The sequence below is a fragment of the Citrus clementina genome, unplaced genomic scaffold, assembly GCF_000493195.1.
Source record: "Citrus clementina cultivar Clemenules unplaced genomic scaffold, Citrus_clementina_v1.0 scaffold_3, whole genome shotgun sequence".
In the NCBI taxonomy this organism is placed as follows: Eukaryota; Viridiplantae; Streptophyta; class Magnoliopsida; order Sapindales; family Rutaceae; genus Citrus; species Citrus x clementina.
The window spans coordinates 50,694,274-50,714,523 of record NW_006262339.1 but is presented as its reverse complement, the minus strand read 5'-3'; the positions used below and the strand labels follow the sequence as shown (position 1 = coordinate 50,714,523).

The window sequence follows — 20,250 nt, the reverse complement described above, 5'->3', positions numbered from 1 at the left end:
TCGAGAGGTGCTTACTCCATTCACATTTCATAAGAGAGAGATTGTAATTTAAACTTTTTTTAATATTCAAGGGGTGCTTACTTCATTCACACTTTGTAAGAGAGCGATTATCTCCACTTAATTAGTTGATAATTGAGAGAGTACTGAAACTAAACTCCATAAAGCTCTTATGGAAGCTTGAATCGTTGTACTTACCATTGTAAGTATAAGGCCTCTCTCATTCAACCAAAGACCCATTAGTAAATTGTGGAAATTTTAGTAAAACAAAATAGAAGGGAAATAAAAATACAAAAGGTTACATGAACAAATATTTGGGAAAATCCAAATAATCTTCTAGTAGACTCTTTCAAATAGGAACCAATGGATCATCTCACAAATGATTACATGCTAGAAGAGATTCTTAAATTAGGAGAAATTCTAAAATTGTAGAATTAAATTCAATTACACATATCATATATGATTGTATTACTTTTAATATATTATAGAATTCCTCATCAAATTAACTACCGTATCAATGTTGCAATTAATTTTTCTTCACGAAAGATACGAGTGTCCTTCCTTCACAAAAGATACAAGAGCAATAGAACTCCTTAATTGCCATTTTCGGGGGGGGGGGGGATTGGGGAGTTAGGGTACGATAAGTTATGTATGCATGACATGTGTAATTAAATTTAATATAATCACTACTTGCAAGATGATTTTTTAAAATAAATACACACGTGTCATATCATCATATGGTATTTCTAATATATTAAAATTTCTCAATAATACAGATTTGGAATTTTTGCAAGTCGTTTTGATGCCCAAGAGCCATGGTTAAACAAAACGATAAAGTACTTCCCGAATAGAAGCAATTTTATTTCACTATTTTATAATTTCTATCATCAACAAAATGAATGTATAACTGTTTGTATAAGCTTTGAGTCATGTAGAAAAAGAAAAAAAAAAGGACAGGATATATACATCCAATTTATTTTATCCCCAAAGCGTAACCAAACATAGATCATAATACTGCTGATCGCGAAAATGACCTCACTTTGGTATAAAATTATTGCATTAATGGTGTTATCGTAGACTTTAAATACCTAATTAATTTATATTATCGGATTGCCATCGATAGAGCTCAGCAAATAACAAAGAACCAAAAAAAAAAAAAAAAACAAAAAACAAAGAACCAAATCGATCTTCAAATCTGCTATTGTGGAAACTTTCACTTAAGCATAATCATAAATCAAGTGAGAGTGACAAGTAACATCCTTCAAAGTCCAAACAATTTTTAATTTCCTATCTTGGGACATACCAATTTTCTGGGGTGCCCGCCGTGGAAATAGAATTTGCCCTACGAAAATCACTCCAAATTTTGTGCAAAATTTTTTCAAATATTAAATCACAAAGATGCGTGTCCAACATAATATATAAAGTTTGACCAAAGCTGAAAGCAAAGATGTTTGGGACTCTAATTACTAACTAATAAATTACATAATAATAACCACAACTTGCGTGGCATCATCAGATAGTTCCCCATAAACTAATACTCTCATGGCTGGATTAACTGTTCGTGTACGTTTTTGGATAAGCTTCAACTAAGCTACAGAATTGGCCACAGAATAACCTGGGATAATATCATATGACTCGTCCTAATTCCGAAATACGTACAATACATATATGTGACATACATCAACATAAGTATTGCACCCAACAAGTTCAAGTGTGTTTAGTTGTATATATAATTATTTTGAATTGTTTAGATGCAACTTTTATGTGAGACACTGTCACATAGCATTGGCCTAATACATGTACAAATATCTACATAGATGTAATATCTTATCAAGACATGTGAGGCCAACACGAACCAATTGGCCACCTTTGGATTTGTCAAAATTATGATGATTAAATTTTTAAATTTAAACAACTAACTATTTATACAGATTTTATAAAATCTATGAGAATAATGTTACACAAGCTAGCTATTGGTACAATTAATTAATAAATAGTCGGATTAGTATTTGAGATTATTGAAATAAGTACTAGGTTGATTCCATATCAATTTAAATTTGAGGCTACCGTGTATTTCAAGGACCATGCAAAATCAGTATCCGTAATGCAAAAGTATTGTTAATATATAAATATATATAGCACTAAAGGGTATTTTGAATCACAAATATATATATATATATATATATCTGTGTGTGTGTGTGTGTGTGTGTGTGTGTGTGTGTGTGTGTGTGTGTGTGTGTGTGTGTGTGTGTCCTTAATTGTAAAAAAAAAAGAAAAAAAAAGAGTAAGACTTGGAGATTCCAAATTAATCAAAATTCTAAATTTACAGAACACGTAGCTTGAAAAAAGTATTTATAATGTGTATTTGTTGTAATTGTAGGTAGCTGTAAAGAATAATACATACATACAAGCAAAACTAAAATGAAAGCGATGCGAATTTAATGGGACCTCCAATCTCAGTCTTCTCATCAGCATCATTGCATCTGCATGATCATTCTACTCGTCATTAATTCCTCTCCTTGATTCTCTTTCTCAAAGCAGATCGTTGAAAATATTAGACCCATCAAAACCTTACAGTTTTCTTCAGTGATCGATCGTCTTTTGATCACATACAGCGTAAATACATTACATATGTGAATCATGAAAGAAGCAAATAGCATGAGAGATCCAAATCCTATGAAACAGTTATTATGCCAGATGGATTATTCCAAAATATCTCTGGGAAATTTGTTCATCGTCTCTCTTCTCTTCGCAGGGGTCCTTTATATTTGCATCTGGTCTCCGTCGAGATCAAACCCTTTGTTACCGTACCAAAAACCCCAACGCATCTGCCCGCATACCAGACTCGTAAGTGAACAAATAAACTTTCATTTGTGATCATCATCATCATCATTTTTTTTTAATATTTTGATTATTACAGTTATTGTATATTTGGGTATATGATCGGTCATTAATTAATTAATTAATTATTCCGGTAGTATTATGTGCGTGCATGTCTAGATTAATATTTAGTGATTAAAAAATAAAATAAAACAAGAAACTTTTTGCAGAAAACGATCAAGCTTCCGATAGATGAACTCGAATTGGCATTGGAAGAAGCGGCAATGCCGAACAAGACAGTTATAATCGCGGTGGTGAACCGGGCTTATGTGGAGCAAAGCATTAAGGCTGATACGACAATGCTGGATCTCTTCTTGGAGAGTTTTTGGTTAGGCGAAGGGACACGCCCGTTGCTCGATAATCTACTCATTGTCGCTGTCGATCAGACGGCCTATGATCGCTGCCTCTTTAAGCGTCTGCATTGTTACCGATTACTGACGGACGGCGTTGATTTCGCTACTGAGAAAGTTTACATGTCTCAAGATTTCATCAAGATGATGTGGAGGAGGACTAATTTATTGCTTGATGTTCTTAAACGTGGATACAGCTTCATCTTCACGGTATTTTTTTTTTTTTATAACATTCCTTTTGCATATCACTATTATTATTATTATTATTATTATTGCATGCAATGCTAAATTGCCAATTATTATTTTTAATTTTGATTTGTAAATTAAGGTTGTTCAGTTGCTTGGGGTTCAAGATAGGTTAATGCTGCGATCGGGATTGGGGGTTGGGGGTTGTGGGGGTGCCGCAGGCGGTTAGGTTTAATTAATAAAATCAACTGCAGTTGGGCGTTTTAAATTATTTTGACTTTGTCTTTGCCCGGTGTTTTTTAAGTTCATTCACGGGGAGGATTCTGTGCCAGTCGGGGATTCTTGACACGTGGGGGAATGTCAGTGGGTTATTTTAATATTTGTTCTCCAAAAGTTAAGGTTGAGTTATCGGCCGATTGGCTGTTCGGCACATGAAATTCCAAGATATTTTAACTGAATAGTCGGGTACTCATGGATTGTGCGACTCTTTCATGAGTCATGACCATCTAGATTCCTGACCATTCATTTCAAAAATCCACCGAGTAATTATGGCGGCCGAAACTATTTTCATGTCTTAGGTTAGCAGCCGGGCTGAAAATTACTAGGGATTTGTCAACAGTCCAATTTCACCATTGAAGCAAATGTCTACAAGGCAATGATTCAACTCGCCGTGGTCATCAAACAGAGTAACTTGCCGTGGTCAACAATCCCCACGGCGTAAAACTTTGAACTTGTAAAGACTTGTTTTGGAGACCGTCTGCAACGCAAACTGATTTGATTTTCGTGTATTCAGGATTGAATTTTGAAATTCTTGCCATGGTTTGTTACTTTGCCATCTCTAGTCTATGAGATACTCGGGTACCCTTGACCTTATTGTCTTCTCATTTTCTAGCCATGTGCTGCACTTGAAGGATAGATAATAGTTTGAACTTTGACTTCTGTGTTGCAGCACCTGATAATACTGGTTGAGATTTTCACTGGCTCCCTTGTGTCTTGGGCGAACGGGAGGCAATTAACATTAGTCAATGAAACATCATCAAAATTAAATTCTTGGGTTTTATTTTAAGTAACATTACATTACATTTATTTACACATATATGTATGTAAACAAGACCGTTTTCGTTATACATTGCTTTTGGGCACTGGAAATCACTGCAGGACACTGACGTGATGTGGATGAGGAATCCGTTTATGATGCTGGACAAAAACGAAACTGAAGATCTCCAAATCAGCGTTGACGAATACAACGGGGACCCGCGATCGCAAAAGAATTTAATCAACACAGGCTTCTATTTCATCAGATCAAACAACAGAACCATCGATTTATTCAGCAAATGGTACGGCATGAAGGATAACTCCACGGGCATGAAAGAGCAAGACGTGCTGCTGGAGTTGATGAGAAAAGGCATCTTTAAGCAATTGGGCATGCGGGTTAAATTTCTGGACACACAGTATTTCAGTGGGTTCTGTCAGGATAGCAAAAATATTTGGTCTGTGACCACCGTGCATTCCAATTGTTGTCGTCATATCGATGCTAAAGTCAGTGATCTCAAGTTTGTTCTGCGTGACTGGAAGCGTTTCACGGCGCTGAAAGCTAAATACCCAACCATGGGTCGTAACAAAACCATGACCTATCGGTGGTCCCCGCACAACGCTTGTAAAAATTCCTGGAAACAGGAACACAACACTTCTAATTAGAAAATGGATATTATTTTTTCTTTTTCTTTTTTTAATTTATTAGATCAATTGAATCTCTTTGTGAAAAAAAAAAAAAATCAATTCAATCTCTCTCTACTTTAGCATACCCAAGATTTTTATGATTAGTACAAGATTTGTTATAGTCGATTTTTTAACATTATTTGTTTATTTATTTAATCATTTTCTTGTGCCTTAAACAATCATCTTATTCAATTTACACATAGTATTATCAATAAAAAGTCAATTTTGTTTATATGATTTTTTAATGTTATTTTTGTGGACTGTCTGTCATATAATAAGTTATAGGTTCTGACTATGTTGGAATTGCTCTAAAATAGAGCACCCTTTCATAACTACACGATCAAATTCTCTAAGGTAGATCACACTTTTATAACCACACGATTAAAATTATCATAATTTTTTTTACTATTTATCTATTTGCGTATGTGGCTGTGATTCGTACTCGTGACTGTGATTCATTCTCTACTTTATAACAGTTCCGCGGTAGCCATAGCCTAAACTAAATAAATGTCTCTTAGTGAAATGTTTCTTGTTTTGTCTCTTAGTGTGTAATTTTATATTTTTATGTACAAATAGCATTACTAAAAAAATATTTATATAATAAAAAAGGGAACTTTCACAAATATTTTCTTTTAGAAAAACATAATTATTTTTTTTCGTATTTATGTTTAAACTTTCAAATTTAAATTAATTATTTCTTATAGTATAAAATTAGACTCTGGGTCTGGGGCCTGGATTTGAACGGATAAATATATATAGAATGGGAGTTGCCTGCTCTCCCACTAATTTGTGGGTGGAGCTATTATTCTTCCAAATTTTTTAGAATTTTTTTAACATTAATTCTTAGATGAATTTGTGAGTAATTTGTAAAAAAAAATAATTCTGGACAATATTAAATTCTGGTGCTAAATATAGCAATTGTATTTTATTCCATTAAAAAAAAAATTCTTAGACAAGAATTTGTCTTTTCTAATTCTATATTTTTCTTTTTATTATAACTTCCTGCTTACACGTGTCGCGTTGCAATGCCGGTGACTGAACGAACAAAAATCCAAGATCCTATACTTCAGGTTAAAAGTACATCATAAAACCAAACAATCGATTATTAATTGGTTTCCAAGTCATCGTTGACGAGCTTTAATCCTCTGTATCACGCATAACAGATACCTAATCAATTTCTCCAAAACTTCACAAATCAATTACCGACAACAGCGGATCAAGCGGTGGTCAATAAAACACTTACACACTCGTTTTCTCTTTCAGACTTTAACACGGAAAAGAATCAGTTAGTTCTATATTGCAAAAACACATTATCCAGCTTCGCTTTATATTTAGGGTTTTTTTGGTTTAGTCTCCTTAATTCATTCCTTTACATCAAATTGGTGAAATTAGGGTTCTTTTTCACAAATCAAATTCTAGGGTATCTGCTTCTTGTCAATTAGGTTAGGGATTCTTCTTCCTATAAAGGCGATAATGCCACCGCGAACAGTAAAACGAGGAGCAGCGGGGCCGAGGAGGACGGCGAGAGCTACGAGAGGGACGGCGAAGCAGCAGGCAGAGGTCGCGGAAGAGACAGTTAAAGTAGAAGAGGTTCCGGTGAAGGAAGAAGAAAAGGCGGTTGTTGAGGATGATAATAAGCCAGTTGTTGTTGAAGATGAACCGAAATCCGATGTCAATGGCTCGGTTCCTGCGACGCAAAGTAAGTTTCTCGATTTTTCTTTGGTTTAATTTTGATTCAGATCGAACGCTATCAATTTGTTTTTTTCCCCGCGCGGGGAGGGGGGGGGGGGTTGGGGGTTGTGGGGCCTTGTCAAAAATATTTGAAATTATGTTTCCTATAAAGATTTATGTAGTGTTTTGATTTTTTTCCTTATTTTTGAAAAATTGTGCTTTTCTTAGTGGGTTTCCTTGTGACTGAATGCTTCAGTTTTGGTTCTCCATTAAGTTGCTTAGGCCCAATAGTTTGAGAAGATTTTTGTTTCGACTGTGTATTTACAAATGGAAATTATAGCCAGTATTTGAGTATAATCAATATTTTGTAGCTTTAGGACTTGTGAGAGATAATTTATGGATTTTTAGTATTGGAAAGGATAAGAAGCAATTTGAGTCTTTCTTGACTGGTCTAGTTGGTCTGCCTTTGTTTTTAATGGCAGAAGAAGATGAGGTAAAGGAGTCTGTAGATGAGTATGAAAAGGATGAGCGGTTAGACCTGGATGATAATGAACCTGAATACGAACCTGAAGAATATGGAGGGGTGGATTATGATGACAAGGAAACAGAACATGAGGATGTTCAGGAAGTAGGGAATGAAGAGGATGAACATGATGATGAGAATGTTGGTGAGGAAGAAGAGGATGATTTAGCTGAGGGAGAAATGGAAGATGTTCCTGAGGAACATGGACAAGGTGAAGAGGAAGTTGAGAATGCTGGTGAGGAAGCAGAGCGTCCAGAGATGGTTGATGCAGAGGAACATGATCATCATGAAATGTTTCAGGAGAGGCGCAAACGTAAGGAGTTTGAAGTTTTCGTTGGTGGTTTGGATAAGGATGTCGTTGGGGATGATCTGAGGAAAGTTTTTAGTCAAGTTGGTGAGGTCACAGAAGTCAGGTTGATGATGAACCCACAGACAAAGAAGAATAAGGGGTTTGCATTCCTGCGTTTTGCAACTGTGGAACAAGCAAGACAAGCTGTTACAGAGCTCAAAAATCCTGTGGTAAATTCTTATCTGCCCTCTCATCGACAGAGGCTAAAGTTGTCTTCCTGTTTGATAAATTTTATTATCTAAATTACTTCAATTCCAGATCAATGGCAAACAATGTGGTGTTACTCCTAGTCAAGATAGCGACACTCTTTTTCTGGGTAACATTTGTAAGACATGGACAAAAGAAGCTGTAAGTACTGTGGTATATCCTGGTGTAAAAATTAGGCATAAAGTTCTATTATAAAGATAACTGGCTATTAGAAGACATTATACCCTGACTAGCCTTTAACTGGTTTTTTCAGTTGAAAGAGAAACTGAAACATTATGGAGTTGACAATGTTGAAGATTTGACTTTGGTAGAAGATAGTAACAACGAGGGAATGAATCGAGGATTTGCCTTTTTAGAATTCTCATCTCGTTCAGATGCCATGGATGCTTTTAAGCGTCTTCAGAAGAGAGATGTGTTGTTTGGTGTTGATAGACCAGCAAAGGTTTCTTTTGCTGATTCCTTCATTGACCCGGGCGATGAAATTATGGCTCAGGTAAATGTTTTGGATGATTCTTCTGCATTGCTTGCTGGGTTAGTTTCAATTCTTGCTGGTATAGTCCTTCTCTGCTTGTTGAATGTAATGCAGGGAGTTATTGTGGCTCTGTGGATATGATGTATGGCTACTGGTTAGTTAATACAAGATTTGGTTCTTCTGATTCACGCAATAAACTGTATTGCTCACCAAAATCATATTTTCCTGTTTTGAGGATATGGTCTGAGGGATTAGTTCTGATAACTTAAATGTAACGCTTGTTTATGCTAATTGTGTTGTTGTTTGTGAATTTGGAAAACGTATGCATACAAGTGTTTGTAGGTTGGTTTTATCTGTGCACATACTTGTGTGTAATCTTGATGTGCTTTTTAACCTGGAGTTCAGATGATCTTGTGAGAGAGTTAGACTGACTTTGTTTTCAAATTTCAGGTTAAAACTGTATTTGTTGATGGTCTGCCTGCTTCATGGGATGAAGATCGTGTCCGCGAACTTCTAAAGAATTATGGGGAGATCACTAAGATTGAGCTTGCCCGAAATATGCCATCTGCCAAGAGGAAGGACTTTGGATTTGTAACATTCGATACTCATGATGCTGCTGTCACATGTGCTAAAAGCATCAACAATGCTGAGTTGGGTGAAGGGGACAACAAGGTTTTATCTTGATTCTTACTGGTGTAACTTTTCCTTGTAATGCCTTTGTTTCTGTCAGCTGATCATTATTTTGTGTTTTTGTCCTGATTCAGGCTAAAGTTAGGGCCAGGTTGTCAAGACCACTTCAGAGAGGTAAAGGCAAACATGCTAGTCGTGGTGATTTCCGGTCGGGACGTGGGACTGGACGGGCAACAAGGGGCTCATGGGGTCTTCCATCACCACGTAGCTTACCAGGACGTAGTGCAAGGGGGATTGGAAGTCGTCTCCCTCCAGCTAGTGTGAAGAGGCCTGTTCCTGTGAGAGATAGACGTCCTATTATGTCGATGACAGCAAGAGCTAGGCCTATGCCCCCACCTCCACCTAGATCCTATGATAGAAGAGCGCCTGGTGTGCATCATTTCCTTACCGTGATTTATTGACCAGCCTGTGATTTGTTATGCGTATAATGCTATTCACATTGTTGACAGTTCCTTCTTACCCAAAGCCTGGCTTAAAGAGAGAATATGGTCGCCGAGATGAGGTTCCTCCTCCACGAAGTAGAGCTCCAGTAGATTATGGTTCAAGGGTTGTTCCTGATAGACGCCCTTATAGAGATGAGTATACATCCCGTGGCTCTGGCTATCCTGACATGCCAAGAAGTACTTCTCGCGGTGCAGCAAGGAGACCTTATGTAGATGATGGCTATGCTCAAAGGTTTGAGAGGCCGCCTCCAAGTTACCGTGAAGGGCGCGCCCGTGATTATGAGACTGTGTCTGGGTCAAAACGTCCTTATTCTGTTGTGGTTAGTTTCAGTCTCATTTAAATTTTGTACATATTCCATACAGTTGTTAGAATTTAGTTAGCTATTAAATTGTTTATGACATACACACTTCAAAACTTGATCCAAGGATGATGTTCCGCCTCGTTACGCTGATCCTGGTGTTCGCCACTCAAGGGCTCGTCTGGACTATGACCTCGGTGGAGGTGCTCCTCAATATGGGGATGCATATGGTGATAGGTTTGTTATGCATTTGAAGTTGAAGCAGTTATAGTTCATACTACTGCTTTAGGCAGCAACACTACTTAGATGACTCACTTCTTCTGATGTTGCAGAATGGGGAGATCTAATCTAGGATATGGTGGCAGCAGAAGCTCAATCTCCAGTCAGGATTCTCACGGACTTTATAGCAGTCGTCAGGGCATGGGCTATGGAGGTGGTATGTTTTCTAGATAACTTGATGTTGACCATATATCATGGAAATATATATTGTTTGTGAGTTGTACTGCAGTATGTTATAACTGCTACAGACACTTGACTTATTTTTTAATAAATTTTTCTAAACTATTGTGTGGTTTTCAGGTTCATATAGTGGCGGTGATGTTGGTGGAATGTACTCTTCCAGTTATGGTAGTGATTATATGCCTCGTGGATCTGATGTATGGCTCTTAAAACCTTATTGATTTGGGACAATTTTGATCATCAATCTTTGCTATGTTTCTTATGACTGTGTTCTGTCTCACTTAGCAGGTTGGTGGTAGCTCTTACTCATCAATGTATCCTGGTCGTGGTGTGGGAGGCAGCAGTTACATGGGTAGTGGTGGTTCTGGATCATACTACTGATGTGGTAAAAATTGAATTGTAAGTGAAAATTTTCTTTTATGTTAAAATACAATGATCTAATATTCCTAGTGTATTGTAAACTGAGAGACAATGGTTCACCGAAGACTTTGGCATCTCTCTAGTTTCCTAAAGACATATCGTTCACGACAAAGGAATCTATGGTTACAAGTGAATTTTCTATGGAACAGATTTGAGATGACAAAAGAGGCTGCTGTAGGGTGTGGACTATATGGAGCTTCCCGCATTAGGATTCCAACCATTTTGGAGGGGATCAAGTTGCTGGGCTTAGTAGCCTCTATATGTTATGGAAGAAGTTTCCTAACTTAAAACATTTTGTAGTAAGAGAAGGGCTGCACTGGTTTAGGCCATTCTTGGTTCTACAGACTGGTTACTTTGTCAAGTCTTAATGCTGTAAGGAAACTTCCCTCATTTAGAGATGAAAATAAGAAGTGTTCAGTGTGTGATATGTACGAATTGCTTCTTTATTTTCTGTATAAGAACTCCACTTGATGGACAATGTGGAGGCATCTGCATAATCTGTTTAATGGACAGCTTTTGATGAGAGATTGAGGTTTTCCTCTATATGGTAAAACATTTTTGGATGTTTTGCTATGCTGAATTCACTGGATAAGTTCTGAATGAGATATAGAAGGCAATTTAGTCATGTTGGACCGCGTATGCTCTCAGTGCCGCAAGCCTGAATGAAAATATGAAAGCGAGTTAACAAGCAACTAATTGATGGTTGTAAGAAGAAATCAATGAGTATTATTTTGCATGGTCATAACAAGTTTTCTTAATCTTAACACTTGGTACCACTTACGGAAGTTGATAAGTGGTATTGCACATGCTTAGCCTACAGATAGGCTTGTGAAGCATATAGATGCTCCTTGCATTTCAGCATAGCTTTGATTTTCTTATGGAATTGCAATCTAAGTGACAATGGAAAGACAAACAAAAGTTGAATTTTAAAGGAGAAGAACACATGAAAATTGTTCGCACCTTAGCTGTTTTGTCTATCTAGTGTTTGTTTAATTTTCAATTACTTGTTGACATCTCCTCAAGTGATATGCTAAGATTTGTGTTTCTCGCGTTTAATTTTTGGTCTTCTGAGTTATGAACTGGCATTTTGAAGTATATCTGGTGAAAGATTGAAATTCCTATGTTTATGTCACCAACAGCAAGTTATGATGTCATTTAGACTGAAGGTCTGTTGCCATATATTCCTAACATTTGCTGTTTCGTTTTCACATGATTTCATTTCTCGATTAAAGATATCCCATGTTCAGCTGTTGGGTTTATGAGTGGTTCGGTGGATTGTCAATGGACTCGTCCTGTAACTTCCGTTCTTTTAACATCAAACCACAGATGCTTGGTGTGTTTTGGAGTGTGGTAGTGATGAAAGTTCTTTTCATTTGATATCTAGAGAAGGCGCAGGGTGGATGATATCAAAGCGGGCTTCACTGCATTAGATAATGAAAATCAGTTATTATCGACTGCTGAACTTATTCTCAAGATCTTTCTTCACTAAATCTTGGAACAAGATCCTTGAATTGGATGTTAACTTATTGGTTTGAAGCTACGCACGTCTTTTGAGTTGGATTTTTTTGGTTCTTCTGTGTAAGTTCTTAGTGCAATCTTTGGAAATAGGATATTTGTGGGATGTGGGCTGGAACCTATCTTAGTTGGTTTAGCCTATATTTTTCGTTTACTTGTGTCTCAGGACCTTAATTCATGACGGTAGGTGTCCTTTAAATAGTGGGTATAGCGGAAACATGGTGCATAAAATTTAGGTGCTTGCTATTAGATCTCTGATTGGTTAATTCCTGCATGATATAGAATGGTTGGTCTTTGTGTGCACGGTAATTGTTTTTTCTTTATGTCCTTGATGGTTTGTATAGTAATTAAGGAAGTTTAGTTATGACCTTGATGGTTCATTTCTTACTTTAACAAATCTGAAGTTCATGTTCTCCTCTAGAATTGTTTGAATGAACACTTCCGGGTACTTGATTGTGTTCCAGATTGTTCACTATGTTGGCTTTTATTGTATTTTCATCATATGCATGAGGGTTGTAACCTATTCTTTGTTGACTGTCCCATCTTTTGTTGATTCTTTTAAAACATTTTTCTGCTTTTTCTTTTGGTGGTGAAATGATATTAGCTTGTTTTGCAATGATTTATTTTTTCATCTTAGTTAAGGAATTTGTTGAATGTCTTCATTTGTGTGTTTTTGATATCTCAGGATTAATACAGTAGTGATATTGCCCAATTCGCAGAGAAGTTATTAAAGCTTACTAGTACTAATTTATTGTTTGTATGAGTTTTCATGATAGATGATTTTTAGTTGTGCAGGCATTCTCCACTTGGCTTAGTGTTTGGTTACATATTATCCTCTTTTTAACGGCCCTTTTATCAACTTGTTTGATACTTGAGTCCTGCTCTTTGTGATCAATTATGTAATTCAGCTCTGTAAATATTTGACTCTCTGAGGTAACTATAGTTGAGAACTGTATGTTCTTGGAGGCGGATTATTTTGTATACTGTTCTGTTTGTAACACCACACGTTTATATGCAAACATTGATCTTATTGCTGCCACAGGCGGTCAAGTATTATTTATAATCACCGTCTCTTTTATTTCATTTTACGCATTAGCTCGAGTAAACACGCTTTGACTCGTAACTCAGATGACGGCGAGACAATAAGCAACAAAAACGATTTACGTGTGCATATCAGAAAATATGCCCCCAACCAAAAGCTTTGCTCTCAAAGTAATTTGCAGCTGGAGTAGTGTTTTTTTTCCTCTCTCTTTTTTGGTCTGTGCACACTGCTTGCTGCCGATTAGCGTTACCTAACACAAGAAGCTTCGGCGCGAAAGGTTAAAATGCATGGATCTGACGGTGATTGCGGTTGAAACAGGAAACTAGTGGCTACGAAAGAACATATTATTTCCATCAACCCAACATGTGCTAGTTGATTGCGTATTTGTTTAATATAGTGGGGAAAAAAAGGGGTAAAATTACTTAAAATGTTTAGTGAACATCCAGAAAAAAAGGGGTAAAATTACTTAAAATGTTTAGTGAACGTCCAATTCTGTAGTTTGATAAGCACTAATTTGAAACTTTTATCTTATAAAAATTAATTTTTTATTCTTTGTACAATAAGTGTTGAAATGCCGATTTCTTAGAGAGCGAACTTCAATTTCACACTCACCTGAGTAGTTAAAATATGAGTAATGATATGGTTTTAAATTCTTGTATAAATTTATTTTATATAAATTGATGTGACATGATAAAATTAGTTGAATTAAATATCACTTGCCCCACATGATTTATTTATATTATTTTATATTTTCATTCAACCAATGAATTATTGTCACATCAATTTGTACAAGATAAGTTTGTCCAAGAATTTATAATTGTATCATCACTCTTAAAATATTTAATAGGTACATTTAAAATTTAAATTAATGATAAAGATGCCCTAGAATTTTGTATTTATCAAGTTCATTGGTGCCTCAAGTGTATATAATTTTCCTTTAAATCTACTGCCCATATGCAGGAAATGCGACACGTGTCAAAAAGTACGTAGAATACATTAAACAAATCGAAGGATGTCAGTTGAGTTGACGTCAGCCTATGACAGGTCCATGCACTCAAAACAGAGTCCCTTTCGTTTTAAAAGCTCGCAGAATGAGGAGTGAGAATCTGAATGAATACAAACAAATAATAAGAGAGTCAATTTCTGGGTTTGCGAACTCCACTCGATATGGGCCGCAGGCAAACCGACTCAGAACTCAGCAGATTAGCTGTTCTAATAATCTTCGTGTTGGGCTGCATCTCCTTCTTCATGTTCTACTTTTGCTTCTCTGTAGGCTATAAACCAAGCACTAGTCATGTATCTTTGGATTCAACACTGTCATTCAGTGGAGGCGACCAAGAAGAAGAAGAAGAAGAAAGATGTTGCAGAGGAATTGAGCATTTGGAGCTCTGGGGTGATGCGGTGAAATGGGGTGCTAATTTCAAGGTGAATTCTTCGAAAGAGTGTTGCATGGCTTGTAAGGACACGTGTGAGGCTGAGGATCGGCCTTGTTCGTGTGATTCTTGGGTGTTTTGTGGAGATAAACAAGCCTGTGGCTCTAGATTCGGTGAGGTGTGGTTTTCTTTTCAATTCTGTTAAATCAAAACTCGTCTTTTTAATTTTAAATGTTTCTTCTTCTTCTTCTTTTTCGTCTTCTTCTTTTTTTTTTTTTCCGGTGGGAAAGAACAATTTAAAAAAAAAAAGAAAAAGAAAAAACCTTATTTTCGTTGTAATTATAGGAGGTGGTTAATGGTTACTGGATTGTGGAAATTTAACAGGCTGAAATAGAATTTAATTAATAGTGTGTCTGGGTGTACAAATTCAGATTTGATTATTACAAATATCTAACGGGACATCATAGGGTGATTATGATGATGCGATCTCGCTCTCCTTCTTGCTTTAGTGTTGGCTGAAGAAGCAGAAAGATGCACTGGAGCCTAATCCACGAGACGCACGTGATCAAGTTATGTGGACATCGGGTCTAATCTTTGGGAAAGGAGAGGTAATATCTGGTAAATTTTGAAGAGAAAGTCTCTCTCCTTTCTTCTTTTTGCTAGTAAAATTATTGTATGAAAAGGTTGATTTAGAGCTTTCCAAATTTGCATTTCATGTATTTAGAGGTTCATAAAAGTGGATATATTTGACATTGGTATATTGTGTGATAGTGTAAAAAGACCTGTTTGTTATGTTGTGCGAATCTTGATAACACATGCTTATTGGTTTAATCTTAGATCAGTTTGCTAATATTTATCATTAACTTTTCCTTGTAGGGCATTGTCAGGTTAGAGACTGAATACGGGACTCTTCATGTGAAAGTAAGTTTTCTTGAGAGATAATTCGCATCATCACTATCTTTAAGTTGCAGCTAATTAATACTTCTATTGCATATACGTCTTTCGCATTTCCCACTTGCTAACTGTAACCTGAAAAGTCCCATCTTTGTTGGTCCTTCTTTTGTCATGCGTCCAAGCCTTTATGATTGCTATTAAACATTTGACCATAATAGATCCACGGTGTACAAATCAAAGTTTCATAATCATCATCATCATGAATTCTTTTCCTCTCCCTGACCTTCGTTCTGTACTTGCATGGGCTTGAAGTATTCTTGTTGTTCACATTGTGATGTCACAGTATCATATTTGGCATTTAATTACTGTTAGTGGTACCTTTATTTCTTATCCTTATACTCGAGTTCAGCTACTCACCATGATTCTCTTAATGGAATGGGTCTCTCTTGCGTATCGGTCGGCTTCCTTTTATGATCTTTGGTTTTGCAGCTTTTGCCTGATAGTGCCCCCTTATCTGTTGCTTATATGCTGGAGCTGTTGGCCTCTCGACATTGTGTGGGATGTCAGTTTCATCGTGCAGAGAGCCGAGGGACCCATTGGGATACAGAAGGGAATCACATTGAAAATGTAAGGCCTTTTTGACATTTACGAAACGCACTATTCGAATATCCTCATCATTATCGTCGTCACAAAAATGCTGTTCACTTGACAGGCTCCCGGAGGATACGGCCCTCCATTTGCTTTAATTCAAGGATCGCTTGAAACACACAGTATCACGTTCAAAGAAATTCCATTAGAGGTCTGTTCAACCATAAGGAGAGGGTCGGTAGCGTGGGTTGGTTCCGGCCCGGAGTTCTTCATCAGCTTGGCTAATCACAATGAGTGGAAAAAAGTATACACTGTCTTTGGTATTGTTCTTCCCGAAGATATGGCGATTGCTGAGAGAATTGCACGGCTTCCGACCAAACAGGAGGTCTGGAGCAATGTCAATGTGTCTGTCTTGGAAAAGCCCATTCCCTTGAGATTTCGTAGAATCAGTACAAGTCAAGCAACTCTTTAAACTCACTCAATACACGTATATAGACGTATATACAATTACAAAACCGCCCTCTTTGTCTTGAGTAGAGTGAACGCGGTTCTCGTCCTGCACTTTCCTGGTTTGAGTAATCAAATTCGAAATTCAAGGTTGTTTTTGTTCCTCGTTTGGTACTTTAGCACCACGCATATATCTTTTCATTTTGTGTTAAAGTTTCAAGTTCTAATAACATCTCGTTTCTTTGCCCGTCACCAAAAGGTGGGCTTGGCCTGGGCCGGGGCCGCCTCCATTTTGTAAAGCTAATGAAATACAAGAAAGAATCAATAAAGCGACTCCTTCAAAAACGAAAAACCAAGAAGGGGCATTTTGCACGTCGAATTTTACAGACAGAGAACAACCCAACCAAAGAACACATTTCTCTAGCCGGCATCCGTCGAATTTTATAGAGAAACAGAATGACAAATGATCATACATTATTGAAATAATAAATGGGACTTACAGAATAATTGTTCACTCATCCCCAGGATGCTTTAACGCTTGCGACTGACTGCAGCGGAATTTGTTTTAAGATCCAAATTATCTAATGATGCAGATCATCAAAAGTTCTCCCTTCTGCATGGTTGCTGCAGATACAAAGAGTCCAACCCACACAGCGTATTATCAACAAGAAAAATCCCCCAGAAAAGAAAATTGAGGAAATTTTTATGATAAAAGGAAAAGGAACAAGTTTTCAAGAAAACCCAGAAAACTTGCATAAGTTGCCTTCCCACATTTACTACCTCAACCAATAAAAATCAAAGCCTCAATCATTCAGCATAGGAAGGGGCAGGAAGAAAGGGAAATGGGGCAACAGAAGCATATGCTACAGGTGCGCGCACTTGTCTGCCAAGTGAGGAATAATAACTCAACTTCTTTTTCCTATTCATATCTTCACTCTCAACGGGGACAGTCTCTGAAGATGAAGAAAGCTCGACAATCTTCTCTGAATCTTCTTCTGGTAGGGATTGCTGGTTATCAGTGAGACGGTGAAATAGGAGCCCGGACATAAAGACTGGAAGATACAGGAGGCTAGCATGAAACATCTTTCTGGCTTTTTGAGTAGTTCGGTCTCGATAGAACGAAAACGCCGCAGCACTTATTGCTAGAGTGATCAGTGATGATTCAAGACAAAACCAACCAGAAGTCACCCCCCCTGTGGGCAAAGCACATTAAGTTTTCAAAGGTGAAATGGGATCAATCCTTGCAAGAAACTAAGATAAGATCAAACATATACATGCAATTTCATTAAACCTGCTTGATATAGAAATCAAGAGGAAACAGATTTCTAGAAAAACAATTCATTCCATATAGTTTATAGAAGAAAGGTCTTAGCAGTTCACATGTTAAGAAAAAAATTTATTGCAGCTAATGTGAATTAAGCATCCTTGTTCTATAGTAATTGATATCTAATGAAATCCTGCACATAAATGTTTACCCAAAAATGAATGAATGAATGAAAGAAAGAAAGACATTCTTTGGTAGAATGCAACTCACAATCATAGGCCAAGTATCCCAAAGGGACCAGATACAGGCAGTTCCTGAGGGCCACCAAAGCAGTTCTCTGACCGGAAGCATCAGCAAGTGAGATCATCCTATATCTGGAGAGGCAATGCATAATAAAAATGAGATATGCACTAAGAGCAGAGTACACTGTTAATAGACTTCACTAGCTTAAAAACTATCGCTGCAAAACCATTGAACTGATACCAAAGAAAATTATTATGGGTACTGCCTGATGATCAAGTGAGGATTCACTAAATATTTCAAACATGAATCAATCCATCTACTACGACAAATATACATACCCTCCGGCAGCATAATCGTTGCGGCACAAGTACGCAAGAGCCATAAAATGGGGTATTTGCCAAAAATAGAGAGCTGCAGGGAGAATCATTCCATTTAGAGAAACATGGCCAACAGCTGCAGTCCACCTGAGAATCAGAACAAACAGATAAGCATGAGCCTGCATCATGCATGATTAATATGTTTTGACTTAACGTCAAAGTATGAATTCAGGTTGAATTATGATTCTAGAAATATCAATCTGATTCTATATCAATCAGTCTGATCTCCATGGTTTCATCAAAATTGTGTAAGGAATACATTAACTAACCACTTTCTGCCAATACTGCATTTCTTAATAACTTAATTGCTAAAGTGATACTAATTCTTCATCCCATCCATTAAGCTCAGCGTACCAAATTAGGATGAAGAAGTCCCATCACATATTGAACTCGAAACGTGCATTAAATATCAATTCAGATGGTAGCACTTGCTATACAAAGTGCAAAAGCACTTTTCTCTAATACAATCAAAGCATAACTGTCAACCCCAAATCAAACGTGGGGGCAAAAAAAAAGACAAAAAAAAAGAAGCCTAAAAAATAAAGAAGAAATTACCCAAGAAGAGGTGGAATAGCTCCAACAATAGCCCCCACCCACGTATTGACCGGGTGAATCTGCTTCAATGGCGTGTACACAAATGCATAAAGAATAAGGTTAGAGGCTGCAAGCCCAGCTGTCAACATATTAGCCTGCAAAAACCTTGTCATCAAACTCCACTATTAGTCTCTCCGCTCAGAGAAAATCACACAAATGGTAAAGAAAAGGAGAGGCAGCAATTGAAAAAAAATTTATTGGGTCACCTTCCATGCCAATAAAGCAGTGCCAGCAACACCAACAGAAGATGCCCAGGTGACAGCATGGCGTACCGAAATTCTGCCAGAAGGCAGAGGTCTTCGCATTGTTCGCTTCATTTTGGCATCATTGCTTATCTCAAACAACTAGGGGGGGAAAAATCAGTGAAATACCAACAACGCACCACATGTTTTATAACATAACAAAAGATGCTTCCTCGAACCTGATTAAGAGAATTAGCAGAGGCAGCAACCATCATAGTGCCAGTACAGGTCCAACAAAGTCCAGCTAAATCAATGGTACTTCCACTCCCCAATGCAAATCCAGTTCCTGATGTAGCAACAACTAACATGCTGCATACACAATAATACAAAATAGTCTAATTATGCTTTTGAAAAAAAAAAATTATTAAGATTAGTGATGAACATGAACCTGAGGCGAGCTTTGGAGAGTTCCCAATAGCAGCGACCGTAATGGCGAATCAACGAGAACGGATCAGCAGCTGCACCGGTGGCCGAATCCGAAGCTGAAGCTGAAGAAGAAGATCGTACACCGTGGCATTTTCTGTTTACGAGAAACCCTAATTCTGTCGATGAATGTTGACTCCGATTGGACTGAGAATAAGATATAAGTCGTCGGACGACGACGTTTCTCCACATGTTTTGGTATTCTGGTGAACCCTGGATTAGTTGAATTTGCTTGGTTTCATGAAACCGAGTATTGCTAATGAATTTTCCAGATCATTTATTTATTTATTTATTTTTATTTTTATTTTTTGTTTTTAAGGGAGCAATCCGATCTGCAATGGGGTTTTCTGACTTCGAGGGGTCGAGTGATGTGCGCCGTGCGTGCCTGTTATGTTGGGCTAATATCGTGAAGACCCCTTGGCTTTTTGCTAATCTTCAATGTTTCGATATACAACAGGCTGGTTTCTTAAACGGACTTCCGTTTCAATATGTTTGACTGAGCATGCGTATGAATAATATAGCCATAAATACTTATAAATATGAGATAATATAATTGATTGAATGGAAATGTAAATAATAAAAT

The 20,250-nt window shown here is 37.1% G+C and overlaps 4 protein-coding genes across 10 annotated transcripts; 3 read left to right on the top strand and 1 right to left on the bottom strand.

The window, feature by feature from the left end:
- The first annotated feature begins 2,402 nt into the window (after window positions 1-2,402).
- Window positions 2,403-5,192, top strand: LOC18047747 (uncharacterized protein At1g28695). The gene is made up of 3 exons (XM_006445394.2): window positions 2,403-2,844; window positions 3,048-3,437; window positions 4,572-5,192. Exons 1-3 carry the CDS (start codon window positions 2,638-2,640, stop codon window positions 5,109-5,111), a joined length of 1,137 nt encoding a protein of 378 aa, XP_006445457.2. The 5' UTR covers window positions 2,403-2,637; the 3' UTR covers window positions 5,112-5,192.
- A 1,038-nt stretch (window positions 5,193-6,230) lies between these two features.
- LOC18047746 (heterogeneous nuclear ribonucleoprotein Q) lies at window positions 6,231-14,234 on the top strand. 4 transcript variants are annotated; one of them, XM_024188495.1, is made up of 12 exons: window positions 6,231-6,831; window positions 7,286-7,845; window positions 7,934-8,023; window positions 8,136-8,375; window positions 8,805-9,026; window positions 9,119-9,413; window positions 9,494-9,807; window positions 9,914-10,023; window positions 10,119-10,222; window positions 10,366-10,442; window positions 10,534-10,644; window positions 14,183-14,234. In XM_024188495.1, exons 1-11 carry the CDS (start codon window positions 6,606-6,608, stop codon window positions 10,624-10,626), a joined length of 2,331 nt encoding a protein of 776 aa, XP_024044263.1. In that variant the 5' UTR covers window positions 6,231-6,605; the 3' UTR covers window positions 10,627-10,644; window positions 14,183-14,234. The 4 variants fall into 4 exon arrangements, with proteins under 4 accessions (XP_024044263.1, XP_006445455.1, XP_024044264.1 ...); XM_006445392.2 differs by lacking the exon at window positions 14,183-14,234 and adding an exon at window positions 10,815-13,230; XM_024188496.1 differs by lacking the exon at window positions 14,183-14,234 and having other exon boundaries at window positions 10,119-10,219; window positions 10,534-13,230.
- LOC18047745 lies at window positions 14,234-16,803 on the top strand. Of its 3 annotated transcripts, none has more exons than XM_024188497.1 (6): window positions 14,234-14,320; window positions 14,496-14,773; window positions 15,105-15,203; window positions 15,472-15,516; window positions 15,979-16,116; window positions 16,202-16,689. In XM_024188497.1, the coding sequence occupies exons 1-6, from the start codon at window positions 14,260-14,262 to the stop codon at window positions 16,547-16,549; spliced, it is 969 nt and encodes a 322-aa protein (XP_024044265.1). In that variant the 5' UTR covers window positions 14,234-14,259; the 3' UTR covers window positions 16,550-16,689. The 3 variants fall into 3 exon arrangements, 2 of the variants coding, with proteins under 2 accessions (XP_024044265.1, XP_006445453.1); XR_002906459.1 differs by lacking the exon at window positions 14,234-14,320 and adding an exon at window positions 16,784-16,803 and having other exon boundaries at window positions 14,364-14,773; window positions 16,202-16,674; XM_006445390.2 differs by lacking the exon at window positions 14,234-14,320 and having other exon boundaries at window positions 14,364-14,773.
- LOC18047744 (protoheme IX farnesyltransferase, mitochondrial) lies at window positions 16,777-20,030 on the bottom strand. Of its 2 annotated transcripts, XM_006445388.2 has the most exons (8): window positions 19,633-20,030; window positions 19,424-19,553; window positions 19,209-19,346; window positions 18,964-19,097; window positions 18,370-18,495; window positions 18,059-18,162; window positions 17,305-17,717; window positions 16,777-17,148 (listed from the first exon to the last, which is right to left on the bottom strand). In XM_006445388.2, exons 1-7 carry the CDS (start codon window positions 19,857-19,859, stop codon window positions 17,332-17,334), a joined length of 1,245 nt encoding a protein of 414 aa, XP_006445451.1. In that variant the 5' UTR covers window positions 19,860-20,030; the 3' UTR covers window positions 16,777-17,148; window positions 17,305-17,331. The 2 variants fall into 2 exon arrangements, with proteins under 2 accessions (XP_006445451.1, XP_006445450.1); XM_006445387.2 differs by lacking the exon at window positions 16,777-17,148 and having other exon boundaries at window positions 17,269-17,717.
- Between the last annotated feature and the right edge of the window lie 220 nt (window positions 20,031-20,250).

Excerpts from the sequence above, each read along its gene's own strand:
- LOC18047747 (XM_006445394.2), top strand. The coding sequence starts at position 2,638 with ATGAAAGAAGCAAATAGCATGAGAGATCCAAATCCTATGAAACAGTTA. Across the intron at positions 2,845-3,047 it reads TCTGCCCGCATACCAGACTC|AAAACGATCAAGCTTCCGAT; the intron begins GTAAGTGAACAA and ends AACTTTTTGCAG. Across the intron at positions 3,438-4,571 it reads GATACAGCTTCATCTTCACG|GACACTGACGTGATGTGGAT; the intron begins GTATTTTTTTTT and ends AAATCACTGCAG.
- LOC18047746 (XM_024188495.1), top strand. The coding sequence starts at position 6,606 with ATGCCACCGCGAACAGTAAAACGAGGAGCAGCGGGGCCGAGGAGGACG. Across the intron at positions 8,376-8,804 it reads GCGATGAAATTATGGCTCAG|GTTAAAACTGTATTTGTTGA; the intron begins GTAAATGTTTTG and ends TTCAAATTTCAG. Across the intron at positions 10,024-10,118 it reads GGGGATGCATATGGTGATAG|AATGGGGAGATCTAATCTAG; the intron begins GTTTGTTATGCA and ends CTGATGTTGCAG.
- LOC18047745 (XM_006445390.2), top strand. The coding sequence starts at position 14,390 with ATGGGCCGCAGGCAAACCGACTCAGAACTCAGCAGATTAGCTGTTCTA. Across the intron at positions 14,774-15,104 it reads GTGGCTCTAGATTCGGTGAG|TGTTGGCTGAAGAAGCAGAA; the intron begins GTGTGGTTTTCT and ends TTCTTGCTTTAG. Across the intron at positions 15,517-15,978 it reads ACGGGACTCTTCATGTGAAA|CTTTTGCCTGATAGTGCCCC; the intron begins GTAAGTTTTCTT and ends TTGGTTTTGCAG.
- LOC18047744 (XM_006445388.2), bottom strand. The coding sequence starts at position 19,859 with ATGTGGAGAAACGTCGTCGTCCGACGACTTATATCTTATTCTCAGTCC. Across the intron at positions 19,554-19,632 it reads CTCTCCAAAGCTCGCCTCAG|CATGTTAGTTGTTGCTACAT; the intron begins GTTCATGTTCAT and ends TTGTGTATGCAG. Across the intron at positions 19,347-19,423 it reads CTGCTAATTCTCTTAATCAG|TTGTTTGAGATAAGCAATGA; the intron begins GTTCGAGGAAGC and ends TTCCCCCCCTAG.